This window comes from Benincasa hispida, chromosome 8 (assembly GCF_027475165.1).
Source record: "Benincasa hispida cultivar pf3 chromosome 8, pf3_genome.v1.1, whole genome shotgun sequence".
Classification (NCBI taxonomy): domain Eukaryota; kingdom Viridiplantae; phylum Streptophyta; class Magnoliopsida; order Cucurbitales; family Cucurbitaceae; genus Benincasa; species Benincasa hispida.
Window position 1 is genome coordinate 44,847,456 of NC_143485.1, and position 19,856 is coordinate 44,867,311.

The window sequence follows — 19,856 nt, forward strand, 5'->3', positions numbered from 1 at the left end:
AATCCTCCAATCAATGTATCTCAAACATCATATCAATTATATCATATATAATTGAACTAGTTTAATTATATCATATATAATCAAACTCTCTCTTGTCAAATTGAAAACTTCAAACTGGCCCAAAAACGGATTCTCAACTTGAATCCATTGAGCTACCAATGGAATCTTATGGATCTGTAGCTTAAAGCTCCAATAGTATGTGAATAGCTGAATAAACTCTTTAGTCATAAGATCCACCATCCGTTAACTGTCGAGCACTCCACTAAAGACCAATAGTTGTACTCTTCTCACTATAAATATATTTCTGTGTCCATCGGATATAACCAGTAAACAGTACGATAACCCTTCACAGCTCGCTCGTAAGTACAGTTGGGCCAATTTATCATTTTGCCCCTGCAGTTACATCTAACTCCTTAAGTACTATTGATTCCTCTAATAAACAATACATCATAGTCCTACTATGAGTGGACACCTCTCAAGCCATGAGAAGGTGTGTGGCGCCACTTCGTTTAATCCCTGGAATTAGCCTTAAGGGAGCAATCTATCTACTTACCCCTAATTTGGAGAAGGAGTGAATTCCATCTTGTGTAGCTGAGTTTCCAACTCCTCAATCAGATGAATCCTCAAAGTGGTAGGTTTGTGTCGGTAATCTGGCCACTCGCACCCATGCAAATCAAAGGACTGCTCTCAAAGACAAGAGTTCCCAACTCACTCAGGATTAAGGTCATGTTACCTATGGTCATCCTAGTAAAATAAAAGTCTTTGTCATGGACGACGTTATATAACGAGACTAAACACTTCATGGTCTCGTCTTATACAAACTCTTTTGTATAGGACACCCCCGCTCGCATGTCTCCACATGAATGATTAAGATCAGACCATCTGTAGCACGTCACAACACTTGTAACTATCTACAAAGCGGGTTGTATCAGTAATGTCACCAGGATAAGGTTTTCCTCCTATATCCATATACTACGGACCATTTAGGTTATCACTTAAGGCATGATCCACTTGTATGTCTCCACATACATGCTTAAATTACAACCACAACCAGGGATCTTAGTTTATTGGTTTATGGTAAATGCAAATAAAATATCTCATATTTCATAGACAACAGTGAAGAAAATATCTCATATTATTACATCACAAGCGTTTGTTCATATAGGTGTTTACAAACTACAGAACCTTACGAGAGTTTAGGGCATTAACCCCAACATAAACTATGTCACTGATAAGTCCAACCTACGATTATCTCAATATTTCAAATCTCATAAAAATAAGTTATTTTGTATACAGTACTAATTAAATCTTATGTTTTCAGCTCTCTTTAGCTCCTATTGTTGCATAAGAAGAAGAAAGAGCATCAGAGTACTTCAAAAAATTTATGGAGATGGAGAAGAAAAGATTGAAGGAAGAAGAATATGTTACAAAAAAAAAAAATAAATAAAAAGATTGGAGAAAGAATATCTTCTTTACAAGAAGATATTGAAGGTCTAAAAAGGAAACACAAAGAAGATTTTGAATATCTTAAAAAAGGACAAACGGAGATTCTCACTTTGTTACATTCTCTCATGGAAATTGTAAAGTAGAAGGTCGCACACAAATGTCAAAATGAAAGACAATCGCAAGAGTCATTTGAAAAGAATCACCCTCCATCTTTGAGTCTAGAAATAATAGATGACGACGTTGATTCTAACATCGATAAAGTGGTTGAATATGCAACTACTTATGCCAAGGAGAAAGATGTAAAAGTATTAAAGTCTTCTAGTTCTTTTACCCTTTTTTTTTCTAATGATAAACTATATAAAGTACATAAAGTTTACTGACAACATTTTAATTTTTTTTATTGATATACTAATATCTATAGAAGGTTGAAGAAAATCGTGAAAAAGAGAAGAAAATAGAAGAAACCACTATTGATATACTAATACCCATCTAGTTAAATAGTAGATTATTGCTATTGTCTTTTTATAGACTTCAAGTGTGCTTCTCATTTAAGTCTATCAATGATAGGTTTCTATTGTTGGTAAAATGTTGTCATCTTTTCATTAAAGTCTACACTAATATCTACATAAGCTTGAGGAAAATTGTGCGAAAGAGAAGGAAATAGAAGAAACCACTATTGTTGAGGGAAAAGATGTAACTATCTAGTTAAATAGTAAGTTATTTCTATTGTGTTTTTATAGACTTCAAATGTGCTACTCATTAAAGTCTATCAATGATAGTTTTCTATTACTAATAGAATGTTGTCATTTTTTTTATTGGAGTCCAACAATAAAAAAATCTAGTTATTTTAATTTTTTTTTCAATGATAGACTATATCATAAAAAAGTATATTGACAGCTTCTACAACTCTGTGCATTGGCACACTTATATAATATATTTACAAAAGATTGAAAATAATGAGGAAGAAAACAATGGACATGAAAAAATATTAAAAAAAAAAAAAAGTGCATGACAGAAGAAAAAAAAAACTGAAGGTATAACAATTGTCACATTTCCTACATTACTTTATGACTTATAGATTCAATATATATTTATAAACTTATAATTAAGTATTGACATTTTAGGCTATTCAACAAAAAGCAAGTACAATGATGAATAGCAAATGCTAGACTGAAAAGACAGCCTAAATTGTCAAAGAAGATGTTGGAATGCAAAAGACCTGAAGAAAGTTTCTCCAAAACAAACAAGATATTCTCCTAGAATCAAAGACATTGCCCTTAGTTTTGACCTAAAAATTTCTCAGATGTAATAATGTAGTTATGGCTTCATTTAATGTTATGGCTATTAGACCTTAGTTTTTGTGGATATTTCAGTACTTTAATATTGTGGGATATTATACCTTAGTTTTTGTGGATACAATAGTAATATCAGTGAAAGAAATGATCCATGAGACTTCAGAGTGACATTAACTTCATATGTAGTTCATTTTGTCATATAAATATAGAAAATTGTTGGATCGTTAGTTGAATAAGTGTAAATTATGTCCCTTTTGTGCTTTCTATTTTAAATTTCTAAGGACTAAACTCTTGTTATTATGTAATGGGTGGTCAGTGATAGATCAATGTCAATGATAGACCAATATCAGTGATAGAAAGCACAATAACATTACTTGAAATTGATCTTACTTTCTTTCATATGTACTTGATTTTGTGTTTTTATTCTATAAAAATATGTTGGGAAATTCTGTACTTTCTATTGAGAAAAATTTCCAAGGACTAAATTTTGTACTTTCAATGGCATTATTTCACATTGAATAAAAGGCAAATTGAATATATATACTATTGACAAAAAAAGAGAAAAAAAAAATTCTATATTTCTCAAGCAGAATGTTATGTTCTTATGAACAATATAACAATCGCACCAATGGTAAAAATGGCAAACCATACAATATTGTAAAAATGTTGGAAACATACGCGTTCACATCTATAAAAATCACATCGATAGTAAATGCTACATCAATGTATAAATGATGGAAATTTACGTGTTCTACGGTTATGACCAACACGACGATAACGACTGCACTTTGTCTGACTTTTTTGCTCACCAATTGATAATATTCTTTGTTTTTGAGGTCGGCCTACTGGACAAACAACTGGAGGTAATATACTCATGTCAATCCCGGTAGGCTTCCAATTAGCATGGTTTCGAATTGGACGAATAGAACCAGTATAACATGAAATCAAGGTACTTGACAAAAAATACTTAGGAACAAAAGAGTAAGTATCCATATTGTGTCTCCGAAGAACAGCAAGTGTGTGGGCACATGAAATTTCATCAGGATCCCAAACACAACAGGTACATGATTTGGAATCTAAATGTACCATAAAGTGATTGCTTCCATCAATCACTTGAAATTCAACATCATTAATTGCATTACCTTGAGAAAAAAGACATATAGACAACAAATTAATTAAGAGCCAACTATCTGAGTCTATTAGTGATAAAAGTCTATTACTGATAGAACTCAATGACTGATAGATTTCGCTATACTATCTATGAAAACAAGTAACTCTTACCATGAAGCTTCTTGATATCTGATGTTATGCTCGTAATTTTCCCTCAGACCAACTAGTCAAAATAGTTTTCATACAATATGCAGCTTTACTTTTATCATAAAACCATTTTTGAAGTAGTTGTCCGATAGAATCGAATAATGATGCCACATGTATATCTCTAAGCTCTTTTAGAACTACATTTAAGTATTCTGAAATGTTTGTAGTCATCATCTGATATCTTCTCATTCTACAATATGCACGAGCCCACTTTTCGAAACCAACATTACTAAGATAGTCTCATATGCTAGGATATATAGCCTCCATCCATCTTATATTCAGCTAGTCTCATATGCTAGGATATATAGCCTCCATCCATCTTATATTTAGCTCAAAATCAGCAACAGTATATGCTTTTTCACATCTAAAAAACATAATATCAATAAAAGAGTCTTTAAATGTCAACTTCAAACTTCTCAAAAGGTGTTGCAAACAAACACAATATTCAGCAGTTAAAAAAACGTTTTGAACACATTTTGGAATACTTAAATATCGATTAGATATAATAACTAAACCTTCTCAATCCTCTAAACTTCTCTTTATATTCTTAAAAACCCATCTTCATGAGGCATTATTCTCGAAGTCTACAATACTAAAGGCAAGAGAAAAAATCTGATTGTTGCCATCACTTGTTGACGCCATCAAAAGAGTTCCACCATATTTAAATTTTAAAAAGGTGTCATTAATTGATATGTTGACCTACAATATTTCCACCCCTAAATACACGATCTAACTACCATAAAACAACACTTAAAATGTCCCTCAGATTCAATTTCATACGCAGTGAATGAACCTACAATAAAATTAAAAATATATATATATCAAAGTATAATTACATGTTGTTTTACAATAGATATATCATTGATAGACCAAATATCAGTTATAGACCAATGATATGCTCATTTACTATAAGACCTATCGCTGATAGACATATCAATTAAACAAGTCTATCAAATACTGATTACATACTCATTGAAAGCTTGATTGATGATATATAAAGGATAAGAGAAAAAATAAACTAGGATTCATTTCTTTTAGCTTCCTAAAAAATTATGGGATCAAGGCATAAGATTCCTTTGCATCACCATTCAATGACTTCATAATATATTCTTTCATCCTTGAAGCTTTATAGTAGCTAACAAGTACCCCAAATTTAGTACAAATGTGAATCATAATATCATTTAGAGTCAAACAGTCACAAGAGCTAAATTCTTTTACCATACAATGACCAATCAATGATGAAGATGCTTGTCTATGAGATGTTTGAATAGCATTTATAGAACAACTGTGATTAGCAATATACTTCATAAGTTTCCATAGTTCCCCACCCTTATAACAAGTTGCACAAATGTACCATTGACAATCATCTTATGAGCATTTCAACACAACTGATTTAGAATTTGATCTTACAGACTTGAACTCAAAGTTGTTCTTTATAGCTATATAGTGAAAAAGCTTTGATACTATTTCCTTACTAGCAAACATAACCTTCTCTTTCAAATCAAATGTAGAAGACAAGCTACTAATAAGAACATCCGTTAGAATGTTTAAATCATCATTAATTGGAGGATAAGAAGACAAAGCACATAAAAAATTATCAAATCCACTATTGGAAATTCTTTCAAAAAGAAAATCAATGGCATAAACAACTAATGAATGTCTTGTACTTTGTTCTTTAACTAAATTCAAAAACCAAGCAACATCGTTATCTTCATCAATTTCAACCACGATTTAAATGCCATTGTTACCAAAATTCAATAAGATCAATAATTGTATTGAAGAAATAGATGCATCCAATTGAATTTCCTTTAATATCAAACTCACAAAACTCTCAAAATACATAATCTCATCGACCATTAGGCCTTTAATCTTGTAATTCAAGTAATTATGTTTATCATCCCACTGTCCAATATCAAAAACCACTACTATTAAAAATAAAAGAGTAGGGAAGAGAATAACAACACAGTTACGTGAAAACCCTAATACAGGGAGAAAAACCACGATAGACACTGATTTTTATTATTAATTCTGATACACAAAGTACAAGAGAATAGGCCAAATAAATAGACTAGTGGGAAGCCCTAGGGTACACACAATTACTAAAATACCCCTAGGGTTACAAGTTGTTTTCCGACACTCCCCCTCAAGTTGGGGCATAAATATCACTAAGGCCCAACTTACTAACACAGTAATCAAAGCTTTGTCTCAGTAACCCTTTTGTGAGCACATCTGCAATTTGCTAATTTGAGGGAACATAAGGAATGCATATACTTTCGTTGTCAAGTCTTTCCTTGATGAAGTGTCGGTCGATCTCAATGTGTTTTGTTCTATCATGCTGAATAGGATTATTTGCAATACTTATTGCTGCCTTATTATTACAAAACAGTTTCATTGGGAGCTCCTTGTCTTGATGAAGATCTGACAACACTTTCATCACTATATTTCTTCATATATCCCTAAACTCTTGGGCCGATACTCAGCTTCTGCATTACTTCTAGCCACAACTCCCTATTTCTTGCTCCTCTAAGTCACAAGATTACCCCAAACAAATTTACAATACCCTAATCTTGATTTTCTATCAACAACAGACCCTGCCCAATCAGAATCAGTGTAGACTTCAATGCAGCGTTATCAGACTTCTTGAACATTAACCCCTTACCTGGTGTACCTTTCAGATATCGTAGGATGCGTTCAACTGCTTTCATGTGTTCTTCACAAGGAGCCTGCATAAACTGACTGACGACACTCACTGCATATAAAATATCAGGTCTCGTATGAGATAAGTATATCAATTTTCCAACTAATCACTGATACCTCTCTTTATTGACTGGAACATTGTTACTAGTATTGTTGAGCTTTGAATTATATTCAACTGGGGTGTCAGTGGGGTGTCAGTAGGTTTGTACCCAGTCGTTCCTGTTTCCGTTTGAAGATCAATCGTGTATTTTCGTTGAGACACTGAGATTCCGTCCCTAGACCGGGCTACTTCTATTCCAAGAAAGTATCTTAACTTCCCAAGGTCTTTAATTTCAAACACTTTGGCCATCTTTGCTTTAAGTTTCACAATTTCATCATCATCATCACCGGAGAGCACAATATCGTCAACGTACACAATGAGAATTGTTACCTTCCCTGAAGTTGAATTCTTTGTAAAAAGTGTGTGATCTGAGTGCCCTAGGGTATACCCTTGTCCTTTGACAAAGGTGACAATTTTGTCAAACCAGGCTCTTGGAGACTATTTCAACCCTTATAGCGACTTTCTCAGCTGGCAGACTCGCTGTTTGAACTGATCTTCAAATCCAGGAGGAGGATTCATGTAGACTTCCTCCTCAAGTTCTCCATTGAGAAAGACATTCTTTACATCCAGTTGATGCAGAGGCCAGTCTCTTTTAACTGCAACTGATAACAATACTCGGACAGTATTGAGTTTAGCTACGTGAAAGAATGTCTCGGAGTAATCTACCCTTAAGGTTTGAGTAAACCCTTTTGCAACTAACTTGGCCTTGTACCGATCAACAGTCCCATCTGACTTGTACTTTATAGTGAAAACCCATTTGCACCCAACTGTCTTGTGCCCTTTAAATAGGATCACCTGGTCCCATGTTCCATTTTTCTCCAGAGCTCTCATCTCTTCCATAACAGCAACCTTCCAAACTTCAGTTCCCATTACTTCCTGTATGTTACTTGGTATCACCCATGCATCTAAACTAGTGGTAAAGGCCCTAAATTCAGATGACAGGTTACTGTATGTCATGTAACTATGCATAGGGTACCTTGTACATGACCGAATACCTTTCCTCGGGGCTATTGGAAGATCAAGATAAACATCATACTCCTTCAAACTGTCAGAATTTTCACTGTGATCACTAGTTTTCTCTTCATGTTTCTCATCTTCAGAAATCACCATCTTTTCACCATTATCTCTAGTATCCCTCACATTTTCTAGAATTGTGTCTAAATCGTCATTCACTGTAGTCTTCTCATCTGCTATAGTGGTGCTGTCAGCACCTTTTCCTCATTTTCTCTCTGCACTCGTTAGTCTTAGTACAAGTATCAATCTCATTAATTTCAAGAATACACATACATGATGTTGGGTTTGACTCATGGACCAGAGTCGGAGATGCAACAGGTGACGCTGCTTCCTTCCTGAGATTCTTCCTATAGTATATTATCCATGGGACTTGATTGGTAGGGAGGATAGGACCGACATGTTTGAGAATAGGAGATGACTCCAAGGAAATGTATATGTGGACCAGTTAGTCTCTTCACTAGAGGTTTCCCCCTGAAGATGGATAACAGGGAAGAAGGGTTGATCCTCAAAGAAGGTGAAATCTATGGAAACAAAATATTTGCGAGAGGATGAGTGGTAACATTTATACCCACGCTAATGGAGTGGATACCCAATAAAGATGCATTTTTTAGCACGGGGGTAAATTTCGTGCGGTTTGGACCATGGGAGTGAACAAAGGCAACACAGCCAAAAACTCAAAGTGGTACATCAGAGACTAAACGAGTCGTAGGGTAGGACTCTTTCAAATAGTCTAATGGGTTTTGAAAATTGAGGACTGAGGAAGACATTCGGTTGATTAAGTGAGTAGCAGTAAGGATGGCATCACCCCATAGGTAAGACGGGAGTGATGAGGATAGCATTAAGGACTTGGAAACTTTCACCAAATGACAATTTTATCTCTCGGCTACCCCATTTTGTTGGGGAGTGTAGGCACATGAACTCTGGTGGATAATCCCTTTGGATGCAAAAAACTCCTGGAAGGAAGAGTTAAAGAATTCCCGCCCATTGTCACTTCTCAAAATACTAATCCTGGCATTAAACTGGGTTTCCACAGTGGCATAAAATTGTTGGAATACAGATAACACCTCAGACTTATTAGTGAGAAGAAACACCTAAGTAAGCCCAGTGTGGTCGTCTATAAAAGTGACAAACCAGCGTTTACTTGTGGAGGTTGTGGTTGGTGAAGGACCCCAAATATCACTGTGGACTAAGATGAAGGATTTGGATGGTTTATAGGGCTGGGAGTGGAAGGAGACACGACTCTGCTTGGCACGAATACACACTTCACACTTTAAAGAAGACACATTAATATTGCAAAATAAATGCAGAAATAAGTATTTCATGTACTGAAAGTTTCGATGCCCTAAGCGGTAATGCCATAACAGAAAATCATTCTCAGAGTTAGAAAAATTTAAGGAGACAAGGCTAGTCCTATAATCATTCATAGAGGAAGCATCATCAGTTAGGAAGCAGAGTCCCCCATCGTGTCGGGCAGTGTCAATCATCATCCCTGAGCTTAGATCCTGAAATAAAATAGAGTCGGGTGAAAATACTATCTGATAGTTCAGATCTCTTGTAATCTTACTGATGGATAAAAAATTATATGAAATTTTAGGAACATGCAAAACGTCCTACAAAACCAAACCCTCAAACGGAGATAAATCCTCTTTTCCTACAACAGGTGTGAACAACTCATCTGCAATCCTAATTCATTCATTACCAACACTTGGATAATATGAGAGAAATTGATCAAAGGTACCAGTAAGATGATTCATCGCCCCTGAGTCGACAGTCCAAGGTTTTTTTACTGTTCACACTAATAAGACCAAAAGGCTATATATTGCCTGAGTGGACGATGGTACTGATTCCAACCGTACTCAAGCTGGTCGTGCTATCAACTGAGGGAAACCCAGGCAGGATATTTGTAGTGGGTAAAATAGGGAAAGATTTTACCGGGTTTTCATCTGGGTATTGGGTCGAGCCACAACCGGCTGGAAATGGGGCAGCCACTAATGACTGGAAGGAGATCGTCAGCTAGAAGGTAACCGACGGCTGGAGGGAGTCACCGGTTGAAAGTGGTCGCCGGCTTGTTGTTGGTCGAAAGAACTAGGGCCAGGCACAGACAGATCTACCATGTACGGCGCGACTCCTCGTAGATCAGATGGATCTGGTGTAGATGAACCGACCGACGCGAAGAGCTGCGGCACGGAGGGCTGTGACAGTGCGAAGGATAGTGACAGCACACGAATGGCTATGACGAATCTCGCCTCGACCGGTGCGGCTAGCGGTGACCCACGACTCGAATCGACTGAAAGCATACCTGTCCGTCCGTCGATGACTCGTCTAGACTCGCTCCGCTCTTCTGTCTGGTGCGGCGGCTCCCACCAATGCCGGCTCTCCGTCGACTGTAGTTGGACGACAGAAATCAACTCCGACAGAGCTGCTTGAAAACATTCCTTTACGACTGCTCGAATAGCGATCTTCATATCAAAACTCGAAGTTCTATCAGCAGAAGATGATTGAGGTTGGTTCTCTTCCATAGCTGCTAGGGTTTCGTCGCCTAGCTCTAATACCATGTTAAAAATAAAAGAGTAAGGAAGAGAATAACAACACAGTTATGTGGAAACCCTAGTACAGGGAGAAAAACCACGATAGACACTGATTTTTATTATAATTCTAACACACAAAGTACAAGAGAATAGGCCAAATAAATAGACTAGTGGGAAGCCCTAGGGTACACACAATTACTAAAATACCCCTAGGGTTACGAGCTATTTTCCGACAACTACTGCAAGCTTAATCATATTTTCAAATCACTGCAAGAAACAAAAATCAAACTCATAACATTGATAGACTAGTAGCATAAATAGAAAACAGTATCTATCAGTGATAGACTAATATCATTAATAGACTATGATATGTATCTATCATCAATAGACTAATATCAGTGATAGGAAGTTCATGACTTATTGGGGAAAAAAAAGCCTAAATATAAATAAAAAATAGAAATCAAGTTATGGAGACTCAAAGGAAAATTAATGTAGATCAAACTTGTAGAAATCATCAAATTGACTACTAACATCAGCATACTTCAATTAAAAATCAATAAAGCCTAAAACAATACAAATGAAAACATTTTAAAAAAATCTAGATGAAATCGAATAAAAAACTGAGGAAGTGGACCTAGACATGGGAGAAAGAATCGCACGAGCAAAGGATGAAACAATACAAAATTGTGAGTAAGAAATACCAAATCATACGTAGAAATATGAAATTGCGAGCAGAAAACAATAAATTGTTCCTCTAAGAATTGCTTAGCGAAGAATGAAGAAGACGTACCTGAAAAATGCACATTAGTTCGAGCAAAAAGAAGAGAGATGGAGAAGACACGAGAGAATGAAGAGCATATATGAAATTTATGTGTGACCTGAAGAAGACGACATGAAGAAGACAACGAAAAAACATACAGAAACGCGATAAAGAAGACATGGGTAAAAGAAGGTTATTTTAGGAATAAAAAAAGGCAAACGTATCTCCCCAAATATCTTCCAAAATATTCTATATATACAATTAGTTTTTAAAAAAGGATATATATTTATTTATTTATAATAAAAAAAACATTTGCTGCAAATTTCCTTATTAAATCAATTTTAAGCCATTAAAATTTAACTAAATTTACCCACTCATCCTTCATTTAATATATTTATTATCAATTAAATTTTTTATTACACATTTATATTATCAATTTTTATTAAAAAAAATATTGATAATTGAAGAATTAATTAATTAATTGTTTAATGTCAATTATAAGCCTTATATATATACAAAAGAAGTTTATATAAACTAATTGATTTTAAATCATCAAATAATATTTTTAATCTTAAAAAAAAAACTATGATTATAGATTAAAACTAAAAGTACAACTGTACAAGATTGTTTGATTGAAAAAAAACAACTTATTTTATTATTAATTAATTAATTAATACTTTTTTAAAGACTAATTAATAATTTTGATAAATAATTTATGATGTTAATATATATTACCAATAAAAAGGGATTTAAGCAAATTTAATTATGGTTATTCATATTTTTCTAAAAACGATTTACATTTTTTGCTATAAAGTGTATATATTTTTGTGATTTTTCTATTTATAATAATTTCTCAGTTGTAAATTTAATTTAAACATATTTAGAAAAATTAAATAAATTAACCAAAATCAACAAAGGAGAAAAACAAATAAAATGAAAAGATAAGAAGTAAGAGAGAGAAAAACCATTGGAAATAGAAAAAACCCATCTACTTGGATGGTTATGAAAAACCTCAATGAATGGAAATATGAAATGTCTTGAAATAAGATAATTCTTATTCCAAAAGTTAAAAACTAGTACTAAACATTATTTCCAATTCCTACCTCTTATTCCCATGAACTAAACGAGCCATAAGGAGCATTTGTATTTTAAACTAGATAACAAGAATTTTTACATGTCCAAAATTATAGACGCCTAAAATTATCAATGTCTGACATCTTTAGATAACCGTATTTGTTTGGTAGGGAGATTTTTTAACATATATATCTGGGAATACTTAGATAACTATATTTATTTGGTAGTATTTGAAAGGTCTTAAATTTAATAATGTTTCAAGAATGTCCTTACAATTGTTTATTGATTTGAATTAATTTAATATAATTTGAACTTAAATAACATATTTTTTCTAATCATATCTATTAATTTAAGATTTTTTTATAAATTTACATAACGTTATTAATTTAAAAAATAAATAAATATTAATTGGTAATGTATTATGGATCCATAATGTTCGACAAAATAATATATGTTAATTTAAGGTTTTTTATATAATAAATATTAATTTGAATTTGAATTTGAATATCTTTCTAACAAAATAATAAAAACAACTATAATATAATCAAAGAGAGTGAAACACATTGTTGACGGTATTTATTTTAATTATAAAGTGAAAACAAAGAAGAATTGTGATATATAATATAAATAAAAAAAAAGGAGGGTTAAAAAAGTCAAATGTGGATGTCCTCAACATGAGATCCTAAAAATCTATATTTCAGGAGGGCATTCAACATCTCGAAATGCCCTCTGTAATGGCATTCTTTGATGTCCAAAAATCTCTTCAAATGCTCGGACATCTTATATTTCCTCAAAACAAACGTAATAATTAAGATGTCACTCTTTTGAGAATCTTGGATTCCCACCAAACAAACGACTCTAAATGACCTTCTCCCTCTTCTCAATTTTCACTAATTCATTTTTGTCACTTGGGCTAGCCAATTTTAACATGAGGTAAATCCAAAAATGTTAAAACGTACCAAATTTAATTATAAAAAAAATGTAACATTAGAGTCTAACTCATATATTTAGCCTTTTTTCTTTTTAGTTAAGTTCATATGAATCACAAAATTTTTTATTGGCCCATGTTGAAAGCTCTAACTTTTCTTTTCTGTGATATGGATATGACCTAATGAAGATGAGAGTGAAAAAAAAAATACAGAAAATGGAGAGAAACAAATGGAGAGTGCAGTTCAGTTTTTCAGGGCTTCTACAAAGTTGTCGATTTTCAGAGTTTTAAATGTTGGATCATGCTGAATTTTGATCAGCCTGTTGGAAACACATTGGGTCTCCTTTTGAATGGTTGGATCATCTTTTTACCTCTAGTTTGTCCGTAGTTGCTGTTGAATAGAATCTATAAAATTGGGTGATATTTTTCATTCTTTTATCTCTCAAGCGTTGATCTCTTATGTATAAAAGTATTGGTCGACTGTGAATCTTTGTGTGATTGATTTGGGTTCTTTTTCCCTCAATTTTATCATAATAGGAGAAGTTGAAAAGGGTGAACTCCTCACAAATCTCGTGGTTCTTACTCTTTATATCCAATGGGCTCTCTAGATATAATTCATGTGTGTTATTTTCTTTTAGTTTGCCAAAATTTTATGGTTTATTGTTGTTCATCATTGATTGATTGTTTGGTGGTTAATTTGTGGTGTATTGAAATTCAATTGCTTAATTGATTGTCTTAAAGGTGATTTAAAGGTGATTCTAGTGGGTTGTTGATATATTATTTGGGTCCTATCCAATAGAATTATAAATTCTAAATACTGTATAGATCCATAAATTTTAAAAACTTCGAAGTTTTAAGAATTAAATTTATAATTTTAAAAGCTTAAATTGATATTTACCTCGAATCTTTTAGAGGTTTTTGTGGGGCAAAATTGATTAAAGATTACATGTAATTCATGGTGACCTGAATGACAATTTGAGCCGACAAACTTTAGTCATTGAAACAACATTGTTTTCTTGTTTTGTGAGTTGTTGTTTTAGTACATTTACATCCAGAAATGGAGATGGACGGATGAGATTTCTTCTCTTCCAAAATCTCATCTCTCGCTGTTTTTGTCCCATCCTCTGCTCTACACCAACCAGAATTACTATCCTTCCACTTTCACATAATAATTTCCAATTTTCATGTTAAAAGAACATTAATTCAATGGTTTATAAATATTGACATCATTTTGCTCTGTTTAAGTGATATGTACAAGTTAATAGAGTGAAATAGGAGGAAATAGTTTTATCAATTCTGTTTTACAAGACTCTTTCGATAATAAGCCTAAGGTTTCACTTAGAAATGCAATCAAAATTCTATATTGGCTAGATATGAAAAAGATCATAGATTTATAAGATAGGACAACTATCTTCCATGGTATAATTTAAAAGTCAAAAGAAAAGTCATGAGAGTATATGTTCAAAATAGACAATATCGCAATTTGGAAATATTGGAGGTCTCTTGATTTTGTTTTTGTCATAACAGTTTCATTTGAGACATCTAAGTTTACTCATTTTAAATTGAGAAAAATTTAGATGCACCTGAGTTTCATCTACCTTTGTACAATTCAAATAGTTGTCTAATAAAAAATAATTATATGACTTTTTTTGTGTAAATGAAAGAGAAGTATGGAATTAGATGCAGGTTAAGCTACACTTAGTTGTTTCGGTTTTAAATTAAGCTATCAAGCAAGCAGCTAAATATAAATCAATGAAATGAGAAGGATGTGTTATAAATATATAAAGCGACTTATCCAAGTTGTAAGGGACAATTTTTGGATCATGAGACTGAATCACACTTTTGGGCTATGTCAATCATGACTTGGCATTGGGTTCATCCTATAAGATCCACCTTCTTTTCTAATTTTAAAGTCGCTAATTCTAGTTTTTACATTAAGAAATTATAAATTATTTAGGTTTCATTGGATAACTATTTCATTATTTTTTCTTTTTTTTTTAAATTAAGCATATTTTTTTCTCATTTCTTACAATGATTTGTACTAGAATTTTAAGATTAGCTATATATTTAAGCAGGGTGTTATGGTTCTGGTCGTTTGCATGATGTCATAGAAGTTATCTCAGTTATTGATGTAACAAGCGCATTCTTGCTGTCTAGACTTTCCTTATCTGGAAAATTTAGCAAATTTTATTTTTTGGATTCGTTCCTTCTTTGTGGCCTATCGAATTCTTTTTCGGGATGTTTTCCTTTTCCAAAGGAATTATTTATTGAAGGTTTTGTGTCCTTGTTAGGGTTGGTCGTGATGATTGAATGTTTTGAAGAATTTATTTTTCTGGTGTGCGATGACTTTTGATCATCTTGAGAAAGTGTCTTTGCTCTTGGTGGTCGATCTGTGCAACATAGTGTTTTAATCTTCACACACTGTATTTTGTTGTGCAAATTCATCAACTGATAAGTGTAAAACATTGAAGATAATTTCAACCTTAAGGGGAGCCTAAGACTTCTTTCTAGAGAAGGGATTTAGGTCTTATGGGGAGCTTAAGGCTTCATTATAGAGAAGGGATTTTCGACCTTAAGGGAAGCTTGAGACTTTAATTCAGAGAAGGGATTCTCAGATTTAGGGGGGAACCTAAGGTGACAAGTTATTGGAATGATAACTTAAAAAAAAAAAAAAAAAAAAAAAAAAAAGAGTCTCTTACACTACGGAGTGTCGAAGTGTCAACTATTAATATTCTACAACTTAGAGGGAGCCTGAGTTCATTTAGAGAGGGAGTCTTGCATTTAAGGGGAGCCTAGGTGTTGATCAAGTTAGGCTCTACGTGAATCACTATAAAAGTCGTTACTTTACAAATAAGTACTACATTGTAAATATTTGATTTATTAATATTGGTGGATTATCTTTCCTGAGCACACTGAAGGAACTCAATTTACAAGAGATCCTGGAAGCGGATTGTCCAAATTCCATTTTTATTGAAAACTAAATTTACAGTAAACATTCAAGATATGCATTCAATATAAATTATGCATGCCAGAACAAGAAAAAGAATCAAAAGATATCACCTTTGAAGAACATTTCTTCGTGTAAATCCCTCGAACGGTCACGAGCCTCGAACTCAACAAAAACTTGAAGACATTCTTCAAGAATTTCACGAACCAAACAGAGATACTACCATGGCGAGCCTTTGGTATTCTCAAGGTGAGGACCCAGGAGCGTTGGGCTCTGACTACTTTGGTTAAGAGGGTTTATTTGAGTTTGGAGGAGGAAGAAGATTGAAGAACACATAACGTTTATAGGAAAAGCTCAATCGTATAGTAAAAAATTATCTATCGTGTAGAAGCCTTTTGTCAAGTAGAAGAAGAAAAAACTAATTTTTCTTTTTATTCCTTTTTGCTACAAAACCAATAACCACACATTAAGATGGTTGGAGAGAAAATAGAAATTTATTATTCAAAATAATAAAATAATATAAATAAATATGATAACTAGCTTATCATATTATATTTATATTAAACTATATGTTATATCAAATATAACAAATAACCTATAGTTTTAATATTGTATCATATACAATATAAACTATAGTTTCTTTTCTCTATTTTATGGCATTTAATATAAATTATATTTATATCAAATTTAACAACTATGAATCACATTCATAGAAAATATATTTGAATCTCATTCAAATATTTATTTCCTCCAAATAAACTATAATGTATCAAATCCGTTATAACAATTATATCATATATAATTGGATCAATTTAATTATATCTTATTAATTTGAACAATTCATATTAACCCAAAAACTAATTCTCAACTAAATTCTTTTGAGCTACCAAGGGGGCCTTATGGACCTATAGCTTGAAGTTCCAATAGTACGTGAATAATTAATTAAACTCTTTAATTATATTATCCACCATCTGTTAACTGTCAAGCACTCCACTCAAGACTGATAGCTGCACTCTTCGCACTACAGATATATTTCTATGTCCATTGGATATAACCAATCAACAGTACGATGACCCTTCACAAATTGCTCGTAAGTACAACTAGGCCAAATTACCGTTTTGCCTCTATAGTTACATCTAACTCCTTAAGTACTATTGATCCCTCTAATGAACAATAGATCATAGTCTTACTATGACTAAACCCCTCTTAGGCTAGGAGAGGGTGTGGCACCACATTGTTTAAAACTCGGAATCAGCCCTTAAGGGAGCAATTTATCTACTTACCCCTACTTCAGGGAAAGAGTGAATTCCATCTTGTGTAGTTGTGTTTCCAACTCCCTAATCAGAAGAATCTCCAAAATGGTAGGCTTGTTGAGTTGGCGATTTGGCCACTCTCATCCATACAAATCAAAGGATCGCCCTCATAGATAGGAGTTCACAATTCACTTAGGATTTAGGTCATGTTACCAACTTACCTATGGTCATCCTCGTGAAATGAAAGTCTCTATTATGAACGATGTTATATAATGAGACTAAACATTTCGTGGTCCAGTCTTATACAAACTCCTTTGTATAAAATATCCCCGCTCACATGTCTAATACATGAATGATAAGGATTAGATCATTTGTAGCACTTTACAACAATTGTAACATCTACAAAGTGGGTCATACTCGTAGTGTCACCAGGATAAGGTACTCGGTCTTATCCATATACTACAGATCATTTAGTTTATCACTTAAACATGATCCACATGTATGTCTCCACATACATGTTTAAGTTACAATGATAACCTTGGATGTTAGTTTATTGGTTTGTGGTTAATGCAACTAAAATATCACATGTTTTATAGACAACGTGAAAAAAAATATCATATATTATTAATCACATAAGAGTTTGTTCATACAATATTTACAAATTATAGAGACGTACAAGATTTAGAGCATCAATCCCAACACACATTAGCCCTCAAACGTCGGTAGTTTATCACCGAACTGAGTTAACAAACTTCGTCTACCTTTACTTGTTTCTTTTGCTGTTAGTTTATTGTTGTTAGAGTGCTTGTCAGTGATTTCTATTTAACATCCGTATTTCGAGTAACTAGTCATTCTATTACTTTTTCAATTGGTATCAGAACGAGTCACCTTTATCTCAGGTGCTTCAATCATGAACAAGATCAAAGAAGGTGGCTTTGTTACTCGTCCCCCTATTCTGGATGGAACAAACTATTCATATTAGAAAGCACGAATGACTGCTTTTCTGAAGCCAATTAAAAGTAAAACATTGAAGGTTGTAGTCATTGTTTGGTCACATCCAACCATCAAATCTGATGATGGAAAGGAGTTCTTGAAGCATGAATTACAATGGACAAAAGATGAAGATGAAGCATCATTAGGGAATTCTTGAGCATTGAATGGCATCTATAATGGTGTTGATCACAACATATTCAAGTTGATTAATACATGTGTTTCTACTAAAGAGGCATGAGATATTTTATCTGTTGCCCATGAGGGAACTTCAAAAGTTAAAATGTCAAGACTATAGTTGTTAACTTCAAAGTTCGAGAATCTTGAAATGCATGATGATGAATGTATTGTTGAATTCAATATTCGGTTACTGGACATTGCAAATGAGCCTTTGCTCTTGGAGAAAGACTTGTCCGAAAAGTGATTAGGTATCTATCTACCTAAGAAATTTGATATGAAAGTTACTGCCATCGAGGAGGTTCAAGACATAACATCTTTGAAAGTGGATCGACCATTTGGCTTCTAAAAAGTCCGAGAAGAAGAAGAAGGAAATTGTTTTACAATCCTCAGTTGATGTTGAGCATGATGATCCTGATAGAGAGTCTGAGGATTCCCTTGTTGAATCAATTTCATTGCTTTTAAAACAATTAAATTGTGTTCTCAAACGATTTGGAAAGAATCCATACGATTTTAATTCTAAAAACAATAAGTTTGGTGGCTCTATGCCTCTTAAACAAATCAGAATTCAAACTAGTAGGAAGGAAACTGACAAGCTAGGGGCCTTAAATTTTCAAAAAGAAAAGTCCTTCAAATGCAGAGAGTGTGAAGGCTATAGGCACTTTTAAGTAATATAATTTCTTAAAGAAGTAGGGTAAAAATTATGTTTTAACTCTATCTGATGATGAGTTTGAAGACAGTAGTGAAGGAATCGAATTTCTTAGCGAAAGCGCATGAACACTTGTGCTTTTGAAATTCATTTTGGAAATCGAGAAAAAATAGTGAAAACATATAGAACATGATAAACATAAATTAATAAGCATGTGTACATGGAAGAAAACATACACTTGAAGACCTTCTTCAATGCTTTCCTTTACACAATCTCCTTGAAGACTTTCTTCAAGAACTCCTTTTTCACGATCTCATGAATAGCCACAAACAAGAACACCACCACTTGGAAACCTTGCTATTCTCCAGCAAGAATTAAGATGTTGGAATCTTACTTTTGGAAAAGGGAAGAACAACTTCACAAAGGAATTTTCTATAAAGTTCTTCTTCAAAGTGTGATAGATTAGTGTGTTCTTCCAAAAGAAGAGAAACTTTCTATCTTCAATGTGATTCTACGATTAAGCTAAAGGGGTGAGTTATTTCACCGAGAAGTTATTGTTGGAATCATTGAAGGTCCTTGAGTGAAACACGGGATCGAACCCAAACTCAAAATTTACAGAATCATAAATTTAAAGCAAATAACTAGAAACTATGCATCTAAAAATAATTTACAGCATGCTCA

General features: G+C 33.3%; 1 protein-coding gene and 1 pseudogene across 1 annotated transcript; both read right to left on the bottom strand.

Moving 5' to 3' along the window:
• Positions 1-3,432: 3,432 nt before the first annotated feature.
• On the bottom strand, positions 3,433-7,965 carry LOC150034621 (uncharacterized; annotated as a pseudogene).
• On the bottom strand, positions 6,030-11,290 carry LOC150034622 (uncharacterized). Its single transcript, XM_090316193.1, has 2 exons — positions 11,188-11,290; positions 6,030-10,414 (listed from the first exon to the last, which is right to left on the bottom strand). The coding sequence occupies exon 2, from the start codon at positions 10,386-10,388 to the stop codon at positions 9,879-9,881; it is 510 nt and encodes a 169-aa protein (XP_090172319.1). The 5' UTR covers positions 10,389-10,414; positions 11,188-11,290; the 3' UTR covers positions 6,030-9,878.
• Positions 11,291-19,856: the final 8,566 nt, after the last annotated feature.